The sequence below is a fragment of the Protopterus annectens genome, chromosome 8.part1 (assembly GCF_019279795.1).
Source record: "Protopterus annectens isolate FY-2018-M chromosome 8.part1, PAN1.0, whole genome shotgun sequence".
Lineage (NCBI taxonomy): Eukaryota > Metazoa > Chordata > Ceratodontiformes > Protopteridae > Protopterus > Protopterus annectens.
This window is the reverse complement of record NC_056742.1, coordinates 260872232-260898933: the sequence shown is the minus strand read 5'-3', so window position 1 is coordinate 260898933 and position 26702 is coordinate 260872232. Positions and strand designations below refer to the sequence as shown.

The 26702-nt window shown below is 37.5% G+C and overlaps 1 protein-coding gene across 1 annotated transcript in view; it reads right to left on the bottom strand.

Moving 5' to 3' along the window:
- DPEP1 (dipeptidase 1) overlaps nucleotides 1-26702 on the bottom strand; it is a 250577-nt gene that overhangs the window by 177223 nt on the left and 46652 nt on the right. The window contains exon 3 of the mRNA XM_044081592.1: nucleotides 24339-24465. Coding sequence (XP_043937527.1) covers nucleotides 24339-24465 — 127 coding nt within the window. The remainder of the gene's footprint in view (nucleotides 1-24338; nucleotides 24466-26702) is intronic.

Here is a 26702-nt window from a genome sequence, read left to right as displayed (position 1 = left end):
GCAGTTTATCATTCCTACTTCTCACTTCTTTAGCTCAAAAATCAGGGACAAAGGAAAAGGTAATAGAATGGGAAGAGGCCAAGAAAAGATGTGGAGTAAAGGCTATAGATTGCCTTCCCTGTCAGGATTTGATATCAGATTATAGGCAAAGAGAAAGGGATAGGGAGATCTAAATGAAAGACCTGCACTGGTTGAGTATTTAGTTGAGTCTTGGACAGAAGCTGCAGTTAAAAAAAGGGATAATTAGTAGAATATATAAAATATTGCACGATAACTAAAGGAATCAGTCAGATTAGGTCAGAAAAGATTAGGAAGAGAGAATAGATAAGCAATTTATAAAGAAATGATGGGATGACATATGTATGGCTCCGAAATATGCAAACAAATCTAGAAGATTTAGGATTTTTGCCTGGAAGTGTTTACATGGGTAATTTTATATACCAAGCAGACTCCAAATACATTTTCCTCTGCTAGATAGCAAATGTTGGAGGTGTAATGAGAAAGAAACAGATAACTGGGAGTATATGTTCTTGGATTCTTGTAATTAGTAGGCAGACTTTAAAAATTCCCTACAGAGTATTCCTTCAGGAACACTGGGAGAGCAAATGAGTGTAACAAAGGAAATTATTTTTTGAGCTGGGTTACAGGATCTGAATTGCTTAGACAGAGTGAGGCCTTGTTAAGTTTAATTTTGGTGGCTGCCAAAAAATCAGTTACTAAAAAAAAGGAAATCAAAGTCTAAACCAACTATACCTGAAGTAGTGAATATTATAACTGAGATAAAACAACAGGAAATGGGATCTTTGGAAAATGGTAGTAGTGAATTACATAGAAAAAAAAGGAAAGTGAGGGAGCAATACATGCAGAAAAATGTTTTCAAGGAGGAATGAGGTTTAAGAGAAGGCAAGAATTGAATAATGTATGCAGTATTGTTTTGATTATATTATGTAGAACAATATATGTGATAAGTAACATTTGTAAATGTGAACTTAATATGTTTTTTTTACTTTTATATAAATATAGGTTTGCCAAGGCGACAAGTGATAATTCAATAAAGGTGTTTTATAAAAAAAAAAATCAGGTACAAAGCTGAAACATAATGGGGACAAAGGTCCAAAATCATGGACAACTTTTAAATCTCTAGCTTTTACAATTAGAAAATTGCTAGACTAACAATCTCTGCATTAGCATATGTTTTTTGAAGGATATGAATTCTGAGACTCAAATATCTGTCATTACTTGGTGACTGCAATCCTCAATGACTTGTCAGAAAACCACACGTTTTATAAGAAACAGCCCAATAATAGTAAGCAAAATAAGGGACATTCTGTTGAACCAGGAAGATATGAGAAGTATTCTACCACCATTACTGATCTTTGTTTTATTCAAAAATAGACGCTCCTTTTCTTCAATCTTATTTGTAATCTTATAGAATATAGGTCATTCATGCAATACTTACAATGTTGGTGTTCACTATTTATAGCGACTCACATTTGGGTATGTCTTGTTTTGGTATCTTGATTTTTTTTTTTTTTTTGTATTATATGTGAATTTCTGCTCACTGAAACCAAGTCATGGCTAAAAAAGTACCATTGGGCTAGTCCACCTATCCTGCGAACAAATAAATAAAATGAAATAAAAGTTAGTGCACTTTCTGGGTATATCTACTAGATTTTTTTTGTATATTGGAAAGACTATATTTGTATTATTTGTGTTATTTTGTATTTGTTTAGTATGTATTCCTGAACTGTTTCTGAAAGTGGTCCACGTGGAAAAGTGATCGATCCCAGTAACATACAAACAAACAGCTAAACAGTAGTTACGATTTACTGCCTAAGCCACATATTCTGTCCATTTTCCTAACTATTAAGTAATAAAGCTTGCTGTATCCCACAACCATATGAATGACCCTATGTCATTACCAAGAATTCTTAAGTACCTTCACCTATGATGACTTCACTTTCCTCATCAAGAATGCTGTTCCATGTGTCCATTACACTGTCTGTAAAAAATACAGATCTGCTTGAACAAAGTAAAAATATCACCAATTTTATGTCAGCAATTTAAAATAAATGAAGATAATTGCTGACACTGTAACATGAAAGAACACTTAAAATATTTATTTATTTATTTTTGCACAGGAACAAAACCAAGTCACACTTCCCATGTCAAGCACAAAAAAAACCCTCTACACTCCTTTATTTAAATATACTAGCTATAATAAATAAGTGTTCCCAGTCATTTTATGCAGCGTGCTGCAACATAATATATTACAGCTGAACTACACCAGTAGTTCAGAAAAAGCAAAAACAAAATGAAACTTTCAGTCCTCTCACTCCCTTTCCTCAAAGTAACTTCAAACTAACATGATCCAAAACACTGAATAACAGAACTCGCCAAATCACAGCAACAACGGTGAAATGTAGTGTTAGTGAAGTTCAGTGTTTGTGGTCGAGTGACTACGGATTCAAATGAAATGAACCTGTTAAAATGGCATGATCCTGAAAGTATATTTCTTCATGGTTTCTCTTGACAAGTCAATATCTAAACTCTTTTTTAAGACGCTGCCCAAGTAGAATGCACTACTTCTCCTGAGGTTCTAACAGTCTATCTGTCAAATGATCCTCAAAAATGTCTGTCTGCTAAATTAGTGTATTCTGTCTTCATATATCTGCTGGAAAATCTCTTACACTATTTTTATTATCCTTATTTAAACAGCATAACCCATCTGATGGATGGATCTGTAGGACGGCACACAATGCTCTACATGGCAGTGTTGTCATCTCCCGGTACAGGTTTTCGGTGATGATGCATCCAACAGTGTATAATAACAGCTCAAAGGACTTCCTGTTGTGCTCTCAAATTCCTGGCTCAAGGTTAAGATATCAGATAGGTCTGTCCTTAGACTGCCCAGATCTAGAATTTACGTTTTGTAATGAATTTAAGTTTCCATATTTCTAACAAATTTTCCCATCTTACTATTATGGTATATAGGGTATACTTACAGTGGACTGAATACTTATCTTTGTTTATCCATAATTTAGCTATATACATGTATCTGTATCTATCCATCTGTCTATCTACTCACCTCTGTATCTATTACAGTGAAGTTATGTGTTAAGAGATACATACCATGTAAAAAAATGGTAAACATTAAACAGTATATAAATCTTTTTGTTAATTTAAACTGAGTTAAATACCTGATCTTCTTAATGTTCTAGCACTGTATGTACATTATGTTATATATCACATTCATATTTTTATTACTATCAGCATGAATGTGTTTGGCATAAAAACAGCATTCTGATTTTATAATAAACCCTACATGTATATATATATCAGTAACAACAACCCACAATAAATCAGATACGCTAATTCAAAATGCTTGCAAAAAGTCCCAAAAAATAATATGAAATACAACACGGAAATGTCACGCAGTGCAGCCACACAAAAAGCATGGTTAGTATGATATAGTAATGAATAAATACTGACTACATATCTTATCAAAGTTTTGTGCTCATTTCACAAATCTGTGCAAAGATCTAAAGTACACATTTCATACTAATACCCACAAAGTTCTGAGACTAACAGTACAGATAACTGTTATGCCAAGAAATAAAGGTTCAGAAATGACTTTCACTAGATTCTTATACTCAGAGTCAAGAAGCTCTGTAGACAAGGTTTAAAATGCCATAATTTCCATACATAGACAACTAGTTATCCTTGGCTGGGTACAGCTTACCAAGAAAACAGAGACTGTAGCCAAGCCAGTTCAGAACTTTACTTATGAAAACCTTTTGTCATCTCAGTAAACACACCACAGTCAATGCCCATCAAACGTCATTCACCAGTGCTGTTTGCCATGCAATCTAATTCATAAGTGTCACATCCAGCATACCAAAACCATAAAAACAACACTAAGTAAACAAATGACATGAAGAACCCTTTCTCAGCAGCTTTATAGGATCTACCTCAGGAGGCTGATTCCTTACTGACATTTATTTACATTGATATAGTGTCTTTGTTGATTGGGAAATTTTCAACAGAAAGACGATCCGTTGCAGGAGTGTAATGTAGTAGTAAATACTTTAATCCTGGGCATTTTTAAAATAATGTATTAGTTTATATGTAGTAGCTGACAGAATGTGAGGGAGATGTTTAGTTCTAGCCAGTGAAGTTGTGTTAAGGTCTTGCAGTGATTGGTTGTATGTGTAGTGCTGGCCACAAATTTCACAACTTTATTATAACAGGAGGCTAGTTTGGTCTTTATTGTGGCACTTATGATAGTAAAGATCTCAAAAGCTTAGAGAAGGGATTATTTATTTTATTTATTTTACATTTGTTGATCGGGCTAGTCTAACTGGATATATGTCCATTTTCAGCAGAGGCCCGGGGAGATAAGCTCCAAGATATGAATAAAATACAAATACAAATACAAATAAATTACAAACTACAAAATCAAAAAAAATTGTAAGAAAAAAAATAGCAAAAATAATAAAACAAATATAATAAAAATAACCAAGCAATAGTAATATGTGCAGTAAGGCATAGAGGTTAGCACTGGGTTTGTAAAGAGGACAAGAGTCTTAAACAGTGCAAAAAGAAGGTACAGGGACTAATTACAGGTAAAGGCAATAGTGGAGAAAGGAAGTTAGTTATGAAGTGATTTTACAAGCATTTATTAGAAAAAAGGTATATAAGGAGAAGTGAAATGATGCCTAATAGGGAGTTATGAGAGAAGTAAAGTAAGAAGGAAGATGTAACAGTGGATAGTAAGCACAACATAGGCAAGGTCAAGTATAAAGAGATAGATGGCTAGTCTGGTTTGGTACAGGGGCATAGCCAGTATGATTTGAGGTAAAGTTTAAGTCTATTTTTGAAGAGTGATAAGGAAGTAAGTGAGGAGAGGTCATTAGGGAGAAGATTCCAGGATTTACCTACAGTATTAGAGAAGAGAGAATCCCCAGCCCTGTTATTAGATTTGGAGGTGTGTACAAGAAGTTTGTGTGAGGAGCGTAGAGACTTCAGATTTTTATAGGGGGTAATGAGGCTAGATAAACTAGGAGTATTAGAAGGTTTGTAAAGAATGTTGTTGGCAATGGTTAGTTGGTGAAATTTAATCAGGTGTTGTAGTTCTAACCATCCTAGCTGATTTAGATTTATACAATGGTGTGTTCTAAATGGGTTTCCTGTTGCAGACATTACAATGTTATTATAGGATGATTCCAATTTGCTGAAGACAGTCTTGGCTAGATTAGTAAAAATAGGAGAAGTGTAAAGGAGTGTAGAGATCAAATGAGTGTGAGCTATAGTAATTTTGGCAGTAGGAGAAAGGAAGGGTTTAATCCTATAGAGAGTGCCAATTTTTTTGTTGACAGTCTTTATAGTATTGTTGATATGGATGTCGAAGTTCAGATTATTGTCGATGGTGACACCTAGAAGTTTAGTAGTAAAGTCTGGAGATATTATGGTACCATTGGTGGATGTCACAGAGAAATGAAGAGGAGGGGACTTTTGAGTAGAAGTGAAGAGGAGAAGTTTGGTTTTCTTTGGATTCAGAAGAAGGCAACACTGAGTGAACCATTGTTCTACTATGTTGAATACCTTCTGGGTGAAAGAGTGAAGGTCTTGGGAGGATGTGGCTGAGCATAGTAGTGTGGAGTCGTCAGCATATTGTATGCAAGTGGCTTGGGGGATAGCTAGATGAAGGTCATTTATAAATATGGAGAAGAGAAGAGGTCCTAATATGGACCCCTGGGGGACGCCTATGGTAATGGGTAAATGAGTGGATAGAGTGTTATGCCATAGTACTGCTTGCTGCCATTTGTCAGGGTAGGATTGGAACCATTTTATGGAAAGTGGGTCTAACAACAGAGATTTTAGTACGTTTATGAGAATCTGGTGGTTTACCATGTCAAATGCTTTAGACAGGTCGATAAATAGAGCAGAAGAAAGATTATTTAGGTTTTGTTGTTTGTTGATGTAATCAGTAAAGGAAAGCAGGGCAGTGGTAGTGCTGTGTGAGGGTCTGAAACCATGTTGACAGTTGGAAAGTAAATTGTTTTCAATTAAGTGGTGGAGTAATTGCCTGTGGATACATTTCTCCATAATCTTAGCTAATGGAGAGAGTAGGGCAATAGGGCGATAGTTTGACAGCTCAATGGAGTATCCCCCTTTATGCAGGGGGATAACATGGGAGACTTTCCATAAGGTGGGGATGTGACCTTCGCTTATAGTTCTATTTATCAATATGGAAATAGGGTAGGCAATAGCATTGGAGGATAACTGTTGAAATTCAGAAGGCAGTTGGTCTGCTGAAGGAGAGCATGGTTTCAGTTTATTCAAAAGGTTTTGAATAAGTTTGGTTGGGACTGGTTGGAACTGAAAAGGAGGGGGTTGACTAGCTAATGTTTGGATAGCATCTGTAAAGAAGGTGTTGAAGGTATTAGCTGTATGGATAGGATTTTTTTGGTCTGTATTTTGGGGGTTAGGTGTAGTGGATTGACCTGGGTGGAGTAACTGCTTAATGCTAGCCCAGAATTTTTGTGGTTTGTTGTGATTAGGTTGTTGAAATTGTAAGTAATATTTTTTTTTTATCATTAAGTATGGCCTTCTTAGTGTCATTGCTAAGTTGTCTAAAGGTTTGTTGATCAACAGGGTTTTTGGTCATTCTCCATTTGGCCCAATATTTATTTCCGAGTTGAATTTTATGTTTGGTTTCAATGGATAGCCATGGGGCAGAGTTGGCCTTAATTCTAATAGATCTGGTTGGAGCGTGATGATTGAGAATGGAAAGGAAAGTAGTATTAATGAGATTAACGACTTCATCTAAAGGGAGGTGCTTTAAGGGAACCCAATTGCATGCTCTTAGTTCCATTTGAAATAAATCAGGGTTACATTTCTTTTTGGATCTAATACTTCTGATAGAGGTTAGAATAGGAGTGTTGGTTTTATGCCTGATGAAGTAGCTAAGTGAGTGGTCACTTATATCATCAGGGAGGGTTCCAGAATGATAGTAGTGAGTATGATTGTTTATAAGAATCCAGTCTAGTATGCTTGCTTTCTTGTTAGCTTTATTTATTCTGGTGGGTGAGGTAATGGTTTGAGAAAAACCATGTAGCTTAATGTTGGAGGTAGGATGGCTAGTAAAATAGGAATTTAAATCCAGGTTTATATCGCCTAGGATTATGGTTTCTTGAGGCAGGTGTTGGGATAGCCAGGAAAGGATATTTTCCATGGTGGTTATGTTATTTCCAGGGGGCAGATAGATACAGATAATGTATATTGATTTGGCATTGTTAAGTTCAAGAGATGAGAATTTCAGTATGGGAATCTAGAGGTAGATTACAGTTGTATGTGGTTAATTGTAATCCAGATTTGAATAAAACAGCAACCCCTCCACCTTTCTTTGCTACTCTATCAGTTCTTTGCATATTATATCCAGGTGGGATAATTTCATTATCCTTGATACTAGATTTTAGCCATGTTTCTGTTAGGCAGATAATGTCAAAGGAGTATACTTGTAGGAGAGCATGGAGTTGAGTTACTTTGTTGTTAATACTACGTATATTTAGATGAGCTAGAAGGAGGGAGTTAGGTGGTTTAATGAGGGGGTAATTGGTTGATTGATTTTGTTTTTGGAGAGAGGTAGAGGTTGCTGTAGGGCCTGGGTTAGGATGAATATCACCGTCCTTTAATGTGAGGAGTTGTCCTAGATAGCTTAGGTTAGGGAGCTTGCTGTATGGAAATAACAGTCTCTTGAGATGTAGTGAATTATATTTAATATGTAGTGTTCTATGATACTTAGCATGTAGGTAGCTGGGTGAGCATATTATGTTTGCATGGTTATGTAGGTATGGTAAGTGTTGAGAGTTAGTATGTTGGTTGGGGTAGTCAGTGTATGGATATATAGGGTGTTCATATGAGGAAAGTAAATAGGCAAAGGTTAAAAGTGGCAGTGATACAAGAGTAAAGCAGAGTGGAATCTGAGAAGGGATGGTAGGCTTAGCCATTGGGAAGGATTGGCTATTTGTTAGAAATATATTTAGAGATGGAAGTGTTTAAGCTGAGAGTGTGTAGAGATATGAGGGTGTGGTGAGTATGGAGTGGAGTGGTAAAGCGATGGGAAGATAAGAGAAAAATTGGCCAATTGGAAATGTGTAGAGGTTAATGAGAAGAGGAAGGGGTGTGGTTAGAAAGTATAAGTGTAGGACCCCCTGGGGGTGGGTGGGAATTGGGGGTAGGGAGGGTAGCGGAGTGAGCCTGCAGGGCAAACAGAGCAGGTAGAAACAAAGACAAAGGAAGAAGGCAAGACTGAGAAGAAACAATCATTGATTAGGTAAGTGAGATCAGAGATAAGGAAAGTAAGGAGGATGTAGCACTTGTTTGGTGTAACTGTTAGTAAGGTAAGAACAGAGAGGGTCGGGGAGATAGGAGGCTAGTGGCAGGGAATTAATGGGTCCTTAGGAGAGGATTCAATATATTGTAACTTAGGGGATAGGGGGAATACTTAAGCAAGATAGGTATGTGCTGCCACCTAGTGGAGAAACAGTAGAAGACAAGAGCACTTAGAGCAGAGTAGGGAAAGGTAATAGGTACTGTAAGGGCCTAATAATGAGGTAAAAAGGAGTCCGCAGAAGGCTGCTAGCAGTGGAACGCAGGGGTAAATACAACATAGACTGGTTACAATGACTTGCCCTGGGATACATACACTTTAGGTCGATGTCATTGGACAAGCAAAGGAAGTTGAGAGAACAGTGGAGGATTCCTGCATAGAGCTTCTTTTTCTGTTTGGAAGCCAAGAAAATCAGGAATGGTGGGAGGCTTAGGTTAGTTTATGCACTGTAGACTAACTGTAAGAAAAAGGGACAAAAATAAAGTGTTAGCAGGATAATTGTAAGGGGATAGCAAGTTAAATGATTCAGGAAAGCATACTAAAAATAGGTAGTGGACTGACCTAGAGGACAGTGTGAGTTGAGGGTAAGTGGGAGATACTAGGATGAGGAAGATGAGATGAGGGTGAGTGAGATTACTAACATAGGAATGCTAGGGAGGCGTAGGATACTATATAATTTATGCAACAGATACACAGGAGTGAAACAGTCAACAAGTTACATTCACAGAGCAGGAAAATTAATTAGCAGCAGACATTTTCAAAGTAGCAAAATAAGAAAAAAAATATCTTAGTCTATTATGCTATATGAGCTACAGGCATATATTAACATAAAGGTATTGCATGTACAGTCTAATGAATTATACACATTAGTATAAAAAAAGGTAGTAGTACTCAACACCAGTACATTTAATATACTTCTTGGCAGTTGGGCTTAGACTAGATAGTATTCAGTTTTAGTAGGATATACTGCGCATTGGTGTAAGCATTGTAACAGTACTTTCCCTATTGTTGTACCCTTAACATGTGCAGACAGTTTGTTGGACTTGGCGGCAATTACTATTGCTCCTGTTTAAGCTAGGGTGCCGACCTTTAAATGACGCTTATACTGAATCAGTAGCTAAGATCCGGCAGTATGTGTGGGCAAATATTGCCTGTTAGCAATCAAATTAATTGCAAAACAGAAAAGTAGTCTGATACTCACTGTATCTGAGATGCATGTGCTTTAGCAAAGTCTCCTTGTAAGGAATGAGCTTTGTAACGAGCGTTTCAAAGGTTTGGCTAAGTTAGCAAGGTAATATCAACAGAATGTATCAAATGTTTTAATTGTCTCAGTTGTAACAAAAAACTTTAGTATTGGGGGGGCTTGGGGTATGAGAAACACCACAACTCATGAGCGGACACTCAGCAGTGGCCGATTCCCACCATGTACTTTGAGCAGGATTGCATTTAGCTGCTATTCAGCATGGATAATGTGCACGGACTGGGTGCCACAACCACATGTGTTGAAATGGCTGGGCAGTTAACAAGCCAAGGCACAACCACCTGTAGAGCGGACGCAGTCAGTTCAGCCTCAAAAACAAATTTAAGGCAAGGCTCCAACAGTGTAAAATGGCCGAGCAGTTCACAAAGCACAGCACTTTCAATTTAGAATTACATGTTAATCTCACACAAACCCTTTAAATAGCAGAGCAAGCAATGAAAGAATATTGTAGCCGTAACCCAGGCAAGACCTGTTAGGACATGACCAATTTAAGTACAGCAAAGGCATGGTCACTCGTAGAGCAGACACAGACAGATTTACCAGCTATTCAGAATAAAAGTAAAGGCACAAACCGCTCAAAGAGTGGACACAAAGCTTATGTTACCAGGCAGTACACTCAGCACTACTAACGCAGAAGGATTGTTACTAGTTGAGCACACACAACCTCGTAGGCAGCAGTGCAGATTTAGTATACAGTAAAACAGATTACCCAGGCAAGACACACTATTAGTTGTTTGTAGTATGTACAGCTACACAAAAAGGATTAATTAATACATATGCAAAAGGCTAGCGTAGGTACATATGTCTTATTTTGACTAGCAAGGATGCAAAAATAGCACTTACCCATGAGCAGGGCTAGCAGCCTAAGGCAGAAACAGGACTGAAAGGGGGGAAAGCCTAGTCAAAGATGGCGCCACAAACACTGGCTTCCTTAAATAGATTTAGTGAAAGGTGAGGCAGGTAGGAGGGAGTAGGAGGAGTAAAGCAGGAAGTGAGGAAGGTAGATAGATGTAGGTGGATAGAAAGGAAGTAGAGGAGTGGTCTGCAAGCAGGACGGGGGAGGGGTGTAGACAATGGAGACACCAACTCAAAAAAGGGACCCAAAGAGAAAGGAAGAAGGCAAGACTGAGAAGAAACAATCAGTGATTAGGTAAGTGAGATCAGAGATAAGGAAATTAAGGAGGATGTAGCACTTGTTTGGTGTAACTGTTAGTAAGGTAAGAACAGAGAGGGTCAGGGAGATAGGAGGCTAGTGGCAGGGAATTAATGGGTCCTTAGGAGAGGATTCAATATATGGTAACTTAGGGGATAGGGGGATACTTAAGCAAGATATGTATGTGCTGCCACCTAGTGGAGAAACAGTAGAAGACAAGAGCACTTAGAGCAGAGTAGGGAAAGGTAATAGGTACAGTAAGGGCCTAATAATGGGGTAAAAAGAAGTCCGCAGAAGGCTGCTAGCAGTGGAACGCAGGGGTAAATACAACATAGACTGGTTACAATGACTTGCCCTGGGATACATACACTTTAGGTCGATATCATTGGACAAGCAAAGGAAGTTGAAAGGACAGTGGAGGATTCCTGCATAGAGCTTCTTTTTCTGTCTGGAAGCCAGGAAAATCAGGAATGGTAGGAGGCTTAGGTTAGGTTATGCACGGTAGACTAACCGCGAGCAGGGCCAGCCGCCTAAGGCAGAAACAGGACTGAAAGGGGGGAAAGCCTGGTCAAAGATGGTATGGGATGGGATGGGATGGTAGTAAGTAGACTGAGGCTAAAGTTTTTGTTTTTGTGTCAGTTATGTAGTGTTTGACCTTGTATTGGGAACCTATTTTTGGTTGGTTTTTAATAGCTTGAGCTGTATGTAGAGTGAATTTAAGGTTGTTGTTGTCAGTATGAATACCTAGCAATTTAGAATGAGGTACTACTTCACTTCTAGTGCTGTTAGCAGCTGTGACTGTAAAGCATTGAATTTGGTTGAGATATGGCTTTGGCATGAAAAGCATTAACTTTGTTTTGTTAGGCTTGAGTAGCAGCTCTGAAGTACTTAACCAAGTCTCAATAGAAGAAAAGGAAGTTTGAGTGATTTCTTGGGGTTCAGTTAGTGTTGGAGCTATACATACTGAAGTTGAATCGTCTACATCTACATAATATATAATACTTGACTTACCTATGGATATTAAAGAGAAGAGTCCTTAGTATAGAGCCTTGTGAAACTCCTTTTATGACTGAGACAGAGGATGAAAAGTTCTGTTTCCATTTAACTGCTTGTTGTCTGTCTGATAAATAACTAAGGAATCATGTAAGGGAGGATTGTGAGTTACCTATATATGCAAGTTCATGAAGTAGTTGCTAGCGAGATACACTGTTGAAAGTTTTAGATAAATCTAGGAACATGGCTGACAATAATTTATTATCTCTGTGTTGGTTTATAGCATCCATAAAATGGAGAACATTGGTTGTGCTGTGGTGGGGTCTAAAACCATGCTGCGTTTCAGAAAGGAGGTTATTAGTGTTCAGTTGTTGTATGAACTGAGTGTGACTGCACTTTTCTAGTATTTTTGATAGGGTGAGAGGATTGCTATAGGCCTGTAGTTACTGTGGTCTGTGGAAGTACCGCCTTCATGTAGTGGTATGATAAATTATTTCTTTCAGATGGATGGGGAGTAATATCTGAGTATACATCTGTTTATTAGTATGGAAATAAGGTTAGCAATAGCATCAGCAACCATTTTAAGTAGTCAGAGGGGAGATGATCAGCAACAAGGGTAGGTGGCATTAGATCAGATAGAAGCTTTCTGATAGTAGAGGTAGGAACTGGAATAAAGTTATGTTGTAAATTGTAGAACACGGTGTGAGTATTGAAAGGACAGCTGAGGGATTTATGATAGTCGGGGATGTTATTGTTTGTATGAAGTAGAAAGCAGAAGTTGAACTGTTTGGAGACTGAGTTAGTATTAATGGTTGTTGTAACAGGAGTTACAGTTTGGCCTTGGCATAGTAGTTTATTTATTAATGACCAGAACATTTTTGGGTTATTTTTGTGCCTGTTTTGCAATGAGTTATTGTACTTTTTTGTCTTGCTTTATGTGATTTTTTTTTAGTATTTCTTAGATGTCTAAAAAGTTGGTATACATGTTCTATTTTTGTGCCAGTCTCTGTCATCTTTGACATCATCAGTAACAGTGTCGTATACGTCTTTGTCAGATGTCTGCTTAGCAACAATCCACTCAAGGTAGTACTGATGCACAATGCATAATACAAATATAGCTAAACTATTCCACTTCATGCTATCTTAAAACACATCAGAGAAGCACAATCATAAATAGAAACTATTCACGATAGAGCTATTCATCAATTATTCACTGGACTGACAAAGTGTGGTTTCACAGCACATCTGCTCTATAGATCATTTTCCAGTTACAGTAGTGAGGTGGATATGCAGGTTCCAGTTACAGTAGTTAGGCGGATATGCAGGTTCCAGTTACAGTAGTGAGGTGGATATGCAGGTGCCAGTTACAGTAGTGAGGTAGCTATTCAGTTGTACATTTGAAGATCTAATCTGATTATGAGATGTGTAGCATTTCTGTAATATAGGCAATAAAAAATAAATTAGATACTCATTTTATAAATGTGACTAGTCTCTACTTATATTTAAGTAACTAGTGACTTGTTACATGCTCTGCTTCTTAGACTTGCATTTTTGTTTTTAATTTTTTTAATTCTTAACATTTCATACAGTACATGAACCTAAATGTTTAAACTGACTAAATCATTATTCAAAAGCTCTCCCTAATACTTGTTCCAATAATAAAATAGTAACATAGCATTTTCAAAATAAAAAATAGCCAAGGCTAATAGTACAAACAGACAATTTATTAATACAGTAAGCCCTTTCGGGTCTACTTTAATTAATCGAAAATGGAATCCATCAAATACGAATCCGTCGACACATAAACAGCAAAATGTGATAACGTCGAACATGCAAAACTGCGAAATTTAAACCTCGAAAACACAATAGTCGGCCAACCCCACCGCCCATAACATACTACCTACGCAAACACAACAACAAAAAACACATACATACACTAACCAAAACCCTACTACTAACCCTAAATTAAAGCACCAAAACCCCACTTGTAACCCTACACTAAACCCCACATACACAACTATCTATGCACTACCCTTAACCCCTCCCTAACCCTAAGGTCCGTAACTACCACACACTTACCTTACAGAACTATACCCACAAAAAGTAAATATTCCACACAAATACACTTAACAAAACCCTACACTAAACCTTACATACATTACCTATCTATGCACTTACTTAACCCGCACCCTAACCCTAAGGTCTGTAACTATCACACACTTACCTTACAGAGCTATACCATTTCGATTTTGCTATTTAGTGCATTCGAAGTTTCCGCATTTCGCTGTTTATGTGTCGACAGATTCGTAATTGACGGATTCTGTTTACGTTTAATTAAAGTAGACCCAGCGCTTTTGTGGGTGTAAATACCCCCACTTCTTCAGACTGTTTAACTACAATAAGAAAACACATTTAAATAGTTTTCAAATAGAGCACATGACGGTCAGGTGGTTAAAAGATCCAATAAGATTTTAAAAGACAATTAAACAAATTTAAGTCAACATTGCTAATCAAATAAAAGAAAGATACAAGAAAAAATATGTAATATGTAAAAAATACATTAAAGATGCCATAAGAACAATTTTTTCATATTCGAGAATTTCTTTTATATTCAAAGGAAGAGGGTGGCCATGGGGTCTTTGCTAATTTGGTGATGAGTTTTTGGGAGAGGAAATTTGTCTTGAACCATAGTTTGTTTTCGAAAAATTTAATTTATTACACCCGATACCTGGATGATATATTTCTAATATTTGAAGGTGAGGTTGAGATATTTGATGAATTTTTGTCATACATTAACAATACAACTGATTTATTACGTTTCACCAGCAATTTCCATAAAGAAAAAAATTGCTTATCTGGATGTATTATTGCAGAAGGATAGAGTCAGACAGAAATATGTTGCTACTATCCATAGGAAAGACACGTATTCTAATTCCTTCCTCCACTTCACCAGCTCTCACCCTCTGTATCAGAAAAAATCTGTGGTGAAAGGCCAGCTTGTCAGGGCAGCAAGAATGGTTTCAAATTTGGTTGATTTTAATGACAAATGTAATTTCTTACGTAGCCTATTTTTGAACCAAGGCGACCTAGATTATTTTTGGATAAACTGATCGAAGAGGTTTCCTCTAAAAGGTATTCTGGACATTTTATGGCTATTTTAAATAGTTCTGAGGGAGATGAGGGCTTGTATTTGGATAATATCACTAGTAGCCCCCAGTTGAGTGGTCTGGTAGATGGCAGAATAGACCAAGGTAACCATAGCCCTGACTTTTCCCTCTCATTCATCACCTCTTTCGGCAGTGATGCCTACCTTATAAAGAACATCACTGTAAGAAATTGGAATTGTATTATAGCAGATGAAAATGCAAGGAAGAGACTACCCCTGATACCATCTATTGTTTTTAGGAGGGGTAGTAACTAAAAACATCTCCTAGAGAACAAAATGCCACAACCCCCTAAGACTAAGGGTATGTTTAAGTGTGAAGCTTGCAATTATTGTAGATTTATAGATACTGGCTGTATGCACCAAGTCAATAATAAGAAGTTTGCTTGTAAAGGGAGGTACAATTTTAATTCCAAGGGATGTGTATTGTGATGATTGGGGAGAGATGGGCAAAGGCTGCTAGCCTAGTCAAATAGAATTTGATACATAATTCTATCAACTGTATAAATAAATGTAAAATGCAGGCATGTTTTATTGATAATAAATGTAAAATACAGGCATGTTTCTTGAGTGTAAAGAATACTGTGAAATGTGGAACTGCAAAATATGTGACAACATTGCACTCTACTGGCCCAGTGAAGCCTGTTGTACCCTTTCATGTTAGAATTCAGCCCCAGGGCAGCTGGATGAAGATTTCATGCCCATTGTTTTAAGGCTAAAGTTTATGACCAGAATTTAGATGTGGAATGTGTTCTATTGCTCTGGTTTCTGCTAGAACGTATATGTGAAATGCCTTCTATTGTTGTAGGTTTCTGTGCAGGTGTTAGATTGCTAAATAATACAGTTTGTTTGCCTGGGAAAACCTAAGTGTCAAAAATTATGTAATTTGGGGAGGGTCCCAGCAAACATGTTTGTTAGCAATGTTTAAAATACTATTTCTCACAAGAGACTAAAAGCATTTTGACTTTGGACATCTAACTTACCAGCACTCTGACTTGTGCTCACATATAAGTCTTAGCACTGTAATTCCTTGTAGGAATAGTTAAAGCTAGTAAAGATTAATTAGGTATTTTTCTTTGAAATCAGACCTGTCCTACTGTATTATTTTAAGTTTCTGTGTGATCTCTGAACTCTTAGATATCTCTGTGGTGTAGTAGTTTTGTCTTGTGTTTTAATTATTTACTATTAAATATTTTAAAACCTTCTACCTGTGGCTGATTTGTGTAGAGATAAGCTCTAGAATACATTGCATATTTATAGAGGTCATTGTAATAGGGCACTCTAAAGTAAGCTTTGACTGTTAGTCATACTACCATTGTATATTAATATTGCACAGTAATAATTGGACATCCTTTTAACGGCCTTTTAGTAGCTGATATTATTAACTGGGTGGTGGCAGTAATTACTACTGTATAGTCTGGGTAAAGGGGCACAGTTGGAGAATCTGTGTCAGCCTTTCCCAGGAGTGTCTGTGAAGTTGTATAAATACTTATCTCAAAGTGTGTGTGTGTGTGTGTTGTGTCAGCTACTTGGCAGGGATATGAAGCACTGGTTGGACAGAGAGAGTACTGGAGGTTTTAGCTTGCCCAGTTAGGCTGAGACCTGGGCCCTATAGCTGTGCCAGTGGGGAGTCTTACTGGGGACCAGGTGAGCAAGGGAGCAACCAGCCCCAGACTGACTCTGTTCTCTGTGTGCACTTACAGGAAATTGTACTTTACTGTGTGTATTAGTTATCCTTTCACTTCTATGAGACAACCTCCCTGGTGTTAGTGGTGAGGATTGAGGTTCCTTGATTGCTGGGCCAGTGCACAGTCGTCACAAGTGTTTGGCAGTGGTGGGATCTACTTCCCATACTAATTGGCTTGTAGTGGTGTGGGTAGAGTGAATTCCAGTAGCTTATGTACAGTGATCTCTAAAAGTGTTTTGTACTCTAAAACAGCCACTCAGTGTATACTCAGAGTACAGATCACAGTTGTTTTATTTCTTTTGTTAGCTTAGTGTTAGTCAGGGTGAGCAGGCAGCATGTCAGCAGAAGAGTATGGAAAGCTGACAAGGAGCCAGCTGGCAGAGATGTGCCAGGCTAGGGGACTGGTGCATGGAAACCTGACTAAAGCAGACTTGATTGCAGCCTTGGTTACAGCTGCATCAGAAAACAGCAGCCTGGAGGACAATCAGAGTGACAGTGGAGATACAATATCCTCAGAGAATGGACAGCTCAACCTTTCTGCAGTGGACTTAAAAATCCAGCTGTAGCTAAAGAGACTTGAGTTGGAGGCCAGGTGTATGGAACTAGAAGCAGCCAAGAAAATGAGGAGTCTACAAGCTGAGGAAAATGAATGGCAGAGGAGGCATGAGAGGGAAATGCTGACTCTTCTCCAGAGTCATGGAGGTAATGGGAAAGGGAATAACCGGACCCCAGAAGCACAAAAGGTCAGTAAATGTCTTCCACAGTTTAAAGAGGGGGATAATTTTGATAGCTTCATTCATATGTTTGAGCGGGTATGTAAACAGTATGAAGTTGACCAAGGGCTCTGGGTACAGTTCCTGACCCCCTTACTCCATGGTAAAGCTGTAACTTCTTTAGCAAAAATGCATGACACTGACTGTTTTGATTATACTGCTGTAAAAAGACACTTGTTGGAATGTTCTAAGCTAACACCTGAAATGTACAGGAAAAAGTTTCATCAGCTACTTGGCAGGTACACGAAGCACTGGTTGGACAGAGAGGGTACTGGAGGTTTTAGCTTGCCCAGTTAGGCTAAGACCTGCACCCTATAGCTGTGCCAGTGGGGAGTCTTATTAGGGACCTGGTGAGCAAGGGAGCAACCAGCCCCAGACTGATTGTGTTCTCTGTGTGCACTTAAGGGAAATTGTACTTTACTGTGTGTATTAGTTATTCTTTCCTCTTCTAGGAGGCGACCTCCATGGTGTTAGTGATGAGGATTGAGGTTCCTTGATTGCTGGGCCAGGGCACGGTCGTCACATGTATATTTAGCTGCATGTAGTTCCTGCCAAGGTTTCTATATAGGTAAGACTGACAAAAAGCTTAAGGAATGAATATATGAACATCAGTATGCCATTAGGAACCAGAAGTCAGAGAATGCTTTAGCAAAACATGCCCTTAGAGACACCAGTCATTCCTTCTCATTCAGAGTTGTAGACCAGATTAGTACTGATGTGATGTGGGGACCAGTTTCTTTGTGGCTAGAACAATGTGAGCTACACTGGTAGCTCAGACTTGATGCCTTTAAATACCCTGGGTTGAATGATGCATGCTCAATAGCCTGCATCCTGAAGTTAAAACATCTGAGGAAATAGAATCTTTTTATCCCATGAATTGTTCACCCCATGATTATGCATCCAGTTTTAATTACATGCACACTTTTTGTGCATTCTTTGTATGGTTTAGCATTCTTATGGCATCTTTAATGTATTTTTTACATATTTTTTCTTGTATCTTTCATTTGATTAGCAATATTGACAAAGTTGTTTAATTGTCTTTTAAATCTTATTGGATCTTTTAACCACCTGACCATCATGTGCTCTATTTGAAAACTATTTAAATGTGTTGTCTTATTGTAGTTAAACAGACTGAAGAAGTGGGGGTATTTACACCCACAAAAGCACTTATTGTATTAATAAATTGTCTGTTTGTACAATTAGCCTTGGCTATGTTTTGTTTTTATAGTTACAGTTTTTATTTCTTGTTTGTGGCAGTATTTTCAAAGTGGTATATAAGTAGTGATTTTCAAGAATTTAAATTTCAAATACATAAAATGGGCTACATTACTAATGTCTATTACTTAATAATAACTGAATGGAAATTGTTTTTTGTTCACATGCTAATCTATAATAGAAGAGTATATGAATTTTATGAGGGCATTAAGGCACCTGAATGTGTGAAAATTGCATTCTTAGGTATGGAAGAGCACTGAACCTTCAGCCTTAAACCTTGCCTTGTGCATAAGCATGCCTTTAGTGACAACAACCAGCACAATGTTGTGTCATAACATTTGCATATTGAAGACCAGATAACACTGCAAAGTGCACAAAGCACAATGGCACATTTTTTTTTTACAGGGAGGTTAGTCAGCATAGTCTCTCCTTACTATGGCACATAAACAACGATGCAATCAGGTGATTATGTAGTTAATAACAAGTGTGTGTTATGCCATGGACAGAATAGCAGTGTAGCACAGAGCATGTAGTTAATAACAATTGTGTGTTTTGCTGTGGCCAGACTAGCAGTGTAGCACAGAGCACGTATGTTAATAACAAGTGTGTGTTATGCCGTGGACAGAATAGCCGTGTAGCACCAAGCATTGTCATGGCACATGGTAACTCACTATGGTAAATAAAATCTGTGCACAAACTGGCTACTAATGAGTAAGTCATTGTGAAGACATACTCCCAACCTTAATAAACTTTGCTGTCTCTTCTCTCCTTCACTTTACAAGTAGAGTTTGTATTATTACTTCTCATCCATATCCCATGAGCTATACCCTCTAAATACAACTCTCCTCTATAAATTAAAGCTCCCTCCAGTACCTCTTGCTACTAACCCACTTCACTTCACTGACAATAGCAAACCTTTCATCAACTACACTCCTAACTTACCCTTCCCATTGAACCCGATCACCATTCTTTTACATCTAGTCTCTCTCTCTCTATTTCTGTTGACATCCGTCTCAGTCCTGGTCCCACTATCTCCACCAACATCTGCTCCTCTGCATCACCACAATCATCCTTCCCCAAAACCATCCACCTAGCTTCAATCAATACTCAAAGTATTTGCAATAAGATATCTAACTTACACACCTGGCTATCACATAACCATCCTGACATATTAGGTGTCTCTGAAAGCTGGCTTAAACCTCATATCAAAGATACTGAAATTCTTCCCTGACTACTAAATCATATAGAATGACAGACCTAATAAGAAAGGAGGAGGGGTAACCATAATTTACTTCTCTTCTCTAACAGTCATTCCATACACTAACCCCATTCCTAAATTCTGTCCTGCTGAACTATCCATAGCCTTCCTAAAAATCAGCAAACATCAATCATTATCTATAGCTGCCATCTACATTCCCCCTAGTGATAACATCCCCATCCTTGAAGACATTCTCTCATGGTTCTCTTCCAACATCAAAAAGAAAACATTCATCCTTGGCAATGTAAACATCAAGTGGGCCACCATCTCCTCACAATCTCCAGGCCAAACAATTAATCTCTTTAACTTCTCCCAGCTGATAAACTACCAGACCCAGTAAAGATGGTGCCTCTGGCAATACACTAGATTGGATCTTAGCAACTCATCCCAACCTAATCTCAAATACCAGAATTATACCTGATCCCCTTAGCAACCACCTACCAGTCTATGCCCACCAGTGTGCTTCTTCTGTCCAAATACAACATCAGTACATTCAAACTCATAATCTCACCAACTTCACTCCACAGACATTATCCAACTGTCTGAAAAAATTTAATTGGGCCCCCTTAAAGACTCTGCCTCTAGACAGTGCAACTAATTCCTTCAACAAAACTTTACTAGACTTACTAAACAGCCTAGCAGCTCTTAGAACAAAAAGAATTCAAGGCAAAACTGTTCCCTGGCTATCGAATGAAACCAGAAAACTAATGTACCTCAGAGACAAATGTTGGAAGCAATACCAAAAAAAATAAGTTAAAAAACTCTCTAATCGAATTCAAACAACTCCACAACTCAGTGAAGAAACTAATAACTAAAGACCGTAAGACTTATTACTCCAAGCTCCAATCAGAACTTAACTCTAACCCCAAAAAGTTCTGGAATTGCATTTCCTCCCTTCTAAGCCTTGGTAGAAAAGACAATCCATGCGCTAACCCAGACTCCCCAGACCATGAAATTGCATCTAATTTCAACACCTTTTTGTTGACTGCATAGCCAAACTAACAGCAAACCTTCCCATCTTCTCTCTCTCTCTCTCTCTTAGTCTCCCATCCACTGATATTTCCTCTAATGCTCCACCTTTCAGTCTTAAACCTATCTCCACCAGCAGCAAAAAAAAAAAAAAAACCCTCCTCCTTAAACTAAAGCCTTGCTCCTACATTCCTAATAATCTGCCTCCCCCCTTCCTTAAGATGGCTGCAGACAGCATTGCCCTCCCCATTTCCATTCTTATAAACAGATCCATCCAAGAAGCCTCTGTCCCCTCACTCTGGAAGAAAGCTGTTGTTACCCCCTACACAAAAGCGGCGATAACACAGACACTACTAACTTCTGTCCTATAGCTATTCTCTCACCTCTTTCTAAAATCATCGAAAAAGTGCATTCATCACCAACTCTTGCCATACCTAACACACAATCATCTTCTTACCCCAATACAACATGGTTTCTGGCCTGGCCACAGCATTATCACAGCTCTTCTGTCTTTCCTTGACACCATTAATCAATTTTGTGACTCTTCCTGCTCCCTTCCCACCTAAATTCCACCGTCGCCTCTTCCAAACCTCCTTTCAATCTCATCTACTACCACCTCTGATCACTAATATTATTGCTAGAACAAACACTAAACTTGTGTTAACACTTTATGACTTGTACTTTTAATTATATTATCTGTATTACTTTTGACTTTATCTATATTTTAACATTTGTGTTTTTTAAACATATACTCCCTGGTTTTGTATTTCTATTTTAAATTGTATATTTATGCTTTTGTATACTGTATATTCCATATTTTACATATGTTACATTCTGTTAACTGCTTTTGGAGCTTTTCTTCCCGGACAGCCACTGAAAATTGGCTCTGCTTGGCCCAATAGACTTCCCTAGTCATCAAACTGGAAAAAAATTAATTAAATTAATAAATAAATAAAATAAATGGGCAAAATGTAATACACTTTGAATAAACAGTCAAGAAAAGTCCAAATAAGGACTCCCCCTAGGATTCTGAAACATCCTCACCACTCTTGAAAGTTGCCTACCACATGTAGGTCAACTTCCACAATGGACAGAAAAGGATATTCAGAAGAAGCTATGGCTGCAGTGAGAAAGACCTCAATATTAGCTTATTAGTATGACTGCAAACTGCACTCTAGGTAACCTTTGAGTGGTAGTGTTATCCCGTATACCGCAGTGACAAACGCACACTCCTACACACTCCTACACACACACACACACACACACACACACACACACACACACACACACACACACACACACACACACACACACACACTAATTCAGACACTCAAGGCAGTATTGTAGTGTGATGATAGCATATTTAATGGTTTGATAAATAAGAAATAAGAATGTTGTTAACCTCTTTGTTTTGTGTCTAGCCATACTAGGTAGTATACAGCATGGATAGTTGTAATGTGTGTGTTTCTCAAGCAAAAATGCTCTATTAATCTGAAAGAAAGAAGTGAAATGTATTAATTCCCCAAGAGAAAAAGATAGTGTACTAAATCACTGTACTGTATTAATGCTTTGCACTAAATGACTAATAAAGGGACAAGCACAATTAAAGAGATTACTGTTAACGTACACAGTTTTATACCTGCTGAAGGCTATTTCATCACTTCAGCTCACCTGAGTTATCATGTGTGATACATGCTGAATGATAATCTTTTCCTTCCAGACCTTGTACAACAGAGGCATGCAAGACTTTTCATGTAACAAATTGCAAAAGTGTTCCAATTAGTCTCATTCGGAGCCCTTCTGAAGACTTTAAAACAGGCTGAACCTATTTCAGAACCTGTAATATCACATTATGGAATGTGTACATGTTCAGCAGAAATCTTTGTAGTATTGCTATATCTAGGCTCCCATACAGATTTACAAAACCATTTTTAAATGTCATGCTGAAAAAACAATATACACAATGTGGTCTTTGACTAAATGAGAAAAAACGATTTTGCACCTTACCCATACCCCACATGGGGGAGCCCTCACCTCTGCAACCTTGGACTTATCATAATTAATTACACGTTCACTATACTTACCCCATATGCTGGAGCCCTCACAATTGCAACCTTGCACATATTATAATTAACTACAAGGTCACTATAGTTTGGGACTAGGGCAAAATCCCAAACGCAGGAACCTCATTTAAGGAATCTAAATTCTAGTTATTGAAGTATTTTCATATAACTAGCCATTACTGAATTGTCCAAGTACTACCATATATGTTCTGTTCTTTGGCTAATGTTCCTTGTTCCTATTCTAACACAAAAGCATTTTGTTTACTAACCTGCTTTGTAGCAGTGAGCATACACATTTTGCTTCTGTCTAGTTAGACAATGCCCACAGATTTTAGCAGGTCAACCAAATTGGTCAGCCAGACAAAGAAACCTATTAAATTCATCTAGCATGACTTTTATATGGAAGGAATCAGGTTGAACAAGGGCACAACTATTGATGAGAGTTGACAGTTGTAAATAAAATTAGCAGACGCTAATAAATATCACTGCATTTTAATTACCCTCTTGTGTCCACCCATTGAAGAAAAAATACAGATTCCATATGATATGGAACAGTTTTAAGAAGCCAGACTGCCACACGACATTTTAACAATTTGGCATTCAAAAATTAAGTTTAACAGAATATTGGTCATAGCATAACAAAGGGGAAAGAAATGTTTCCATTGACAGTTTTGCCTGTCTTGGCTTCTGTTTCCTACACTGATGTACCGTAGTCTCTGACATAATATAAAAAGTTATGAGGTCGTGTGGTGAAACCTCCTCTTCAGGTGATTTGTAGAGTCATGCCTTACCTTGGTGAGTAATTTGAGTTTTCAAATTTTCTACCAGATAAATTTGGCAGAGCAAAAAAAAAAATCATTATAACGTTCCATGTAGCAGACATAGTGAAATTTGCATTCATTGCTAGTAATCCATTTTCATTAAAATAAAGTTTATTGTTCCTTGTTGGTTCAATCAATTTGTCTTCGAGGACATCAGGTTGAAATTCGATGTGTTTGAAACTCAAACTCTTGAAATCCGCAATACAGAAATCTACGCCACTCTGCATATTAAGTAAATATTAATATGCATTAACTTTGAACTGGGAGGTTTGTGGACATCTATATCACAGTTTAGTAACACTCCAGCCAGATATACAGTAGTTATCAGCTCTGGAAAGTTACTTTTGGCAAATTAATGCATCAAAGCTAAATGCAGAAATATGTTCCTAAACTCTGAAACTGCATTCCAAAATGTATTTAAAAGTTAAACTTTATAATTTGTTATGATGTAGCATACAGTTACACAAAAGCAGTCAGTGTGCAGGAGGAGAAATGATATAAAAGTCTTCATTGAAGTAAAATATACAAAATGGCATATATAAAGATAACTTTTCCATGAAGAGGTATAGCTTTAAATTTTGACATACCTGCCCTCCAACTTTTCCATCCCGTAATTTTGGAATGTTGGTATGTGTATCTGGCAGAATGTTGAGGTCTACTTTTCCAAGCTGGTTATAAAATTTACTAAGCAGCTGCCATGGCAGATCATTGTGTCTGAAAGTGAAAAGAAAACAGTAAAGCACATTAGGAAAGTACTATTTTCACTGTAACAGAAAGTCACCACTCCCCCTCCACCAGTACAACCACCCATTTATAGCCAGTCTCACTATTTCATAAATGCACTTTTTACTCTGTTGCCCTGGCCACTCTATCTATTTAAATATCCTAGCCCTTTTTTCCTACTGATATCTTCAGTCAGGCTCCCATTAATTGTTGATTCCTTGTTGCACTTGCTAGAGAAGTACCCAGAGACTGAGTTCTTTGTTTCAAACAATTTTGAGGTAGATGATCTCGTCTTATCATGTAGCTCCTGTCAATGAATAGGATATACAGTGATGGAATGACCTAGCACCCTTGCATTGCTACAAAGTTGCTATCACAATATGAACTCTTAGTCACTGCTAGGGAATTCTGCTCACCTGAAATTGCATTTAACTCTTGTGCATAACCTGAACTTAGAATACTACATTTGTAAGTCCATCAGTATGAACAGAGTTGACTGTTATTCTTTCCTCTTATATTACAGTGGTCTGGGGGATAAGAATAATTAAGTGAATAAAGGGGTGTAGCTCCTGCATGAATTATGCTAGAGAATTTGCTCAACACAAAAGGTCCATGTCGAAAACTTATTTTCACATTATTGGTATAGAACTGCATGGCTCTAAAGTCTGAGATTTGTACAGACATAGTGAATCCCTTCAGTCACATGTAAAATAGACAGACTTCTTCCTCTCCTCCTACTGAGTCACTAGAATTAACTGTTTAAGAAATGAGCCTTGTTAGTAATGGGATACATTTAGTAAATTATTGCTAAGAAATTACTTTGTTATAATGGGATTGATTTAGTAAATAATTGTTAGCTAAAAGTAGAATGCTCTTTGTTTTTTTTCATACAAGAGCTTGCAACTCCCCTGAGCTTCAAAATAGCAATATACTTCTGATCTGTACATGAAAATTGCTCCTTGTACTTTCTAGAATAGAAAGTAACAATACATGAAAAGAACACCTCTGGTGATCTATATATTATACATATTTTTATAGCCATTACTTATTTTTTGAAACAAAATTACCTGCTAAAATGCTTATCTGTACAATCCTCAAATGATGAAAAGGGCTAAAGTGCAGATGTCTTTCAGTTCAGTGAAAAGACTTTTCTTCATTTACAGATGAAAGCTTTGGTGTTCACCCGTGCATAATATCACAGGTCTAAGTGCTACCTTCCTCAGGAATCTGCAGGTGAACAGTCAGGGGCCAAGTATTGGATAGGACTGAGGGTACAAGTAAGAAAGACCTACAAATGATTTTTACAGAGCATGTGTACCTCCATGCGAGAAGGTGGATGTGTGTGCCTTAGCTTGTACAATCTTTCATATTAGTTCAATACAACAAAAAAATTGCTACAGAATAAAAAAGAGTAATGTATTTCTGTGTAAAACTCTCTAAAATACGATACTACCTAGAAATAAAAATTACTGTAAAATATCACTGAGCCATCCTAAGATAACAATAGAGTGCAAATAGCTGCTATTTGAGCAGGGTAGCACATTTTCTACAAATAAATGGAATTTGTGGGGAAATCCATACAGAATAATTCTCTGAAAGAGGAGTGAGATGTAAAGGAAGCCAGGACCTGATTAATTTATGATGTGTTGGAGTCAAAGAAAATTGTTAATTAGAAAGCATATATATGTGTATTTCATGGTGATGATAATGGAAACTTTTATTAAGGTTTGTTTTCTTTTCTATTAATGTATGTAAACTCGTGTTACAACTTAAAATGTGGCAATTTAATAAAGATGCATAAAAAAACAATAATCAAATAAAACAATGAAACTCCAGGAAAACACGCCCAAATAATAACTTTTGTAAAGTGGTATATGCTAATGAGGTGTTCTTTTGATATGTAGTCCAGCATCTGCATAGTATGCACATCCGTTGTTGAAAATGATGCTTCACCTTTGATATCTGAGTTACAGTCCATAAGCTTGCCCCCGATTTCCCTTCCATAGTTTGTCCAAGTATGCAGAAGCACTTCTCTGACACACAAATTAATTATTTCCCTCAGCAACCACTTCAGTAGTTTGTCTAATTATACAAAAGCACTAAAGTGACACAAAATAAATTATTTTGCCTGGCAATAACTTCAGCACTGTGACCACGTGTGTACAGGCACTTCACTGACATCAAAATGAAACATTTCCCCCAGTGATCCCTTCAGTAATTTCACCAAG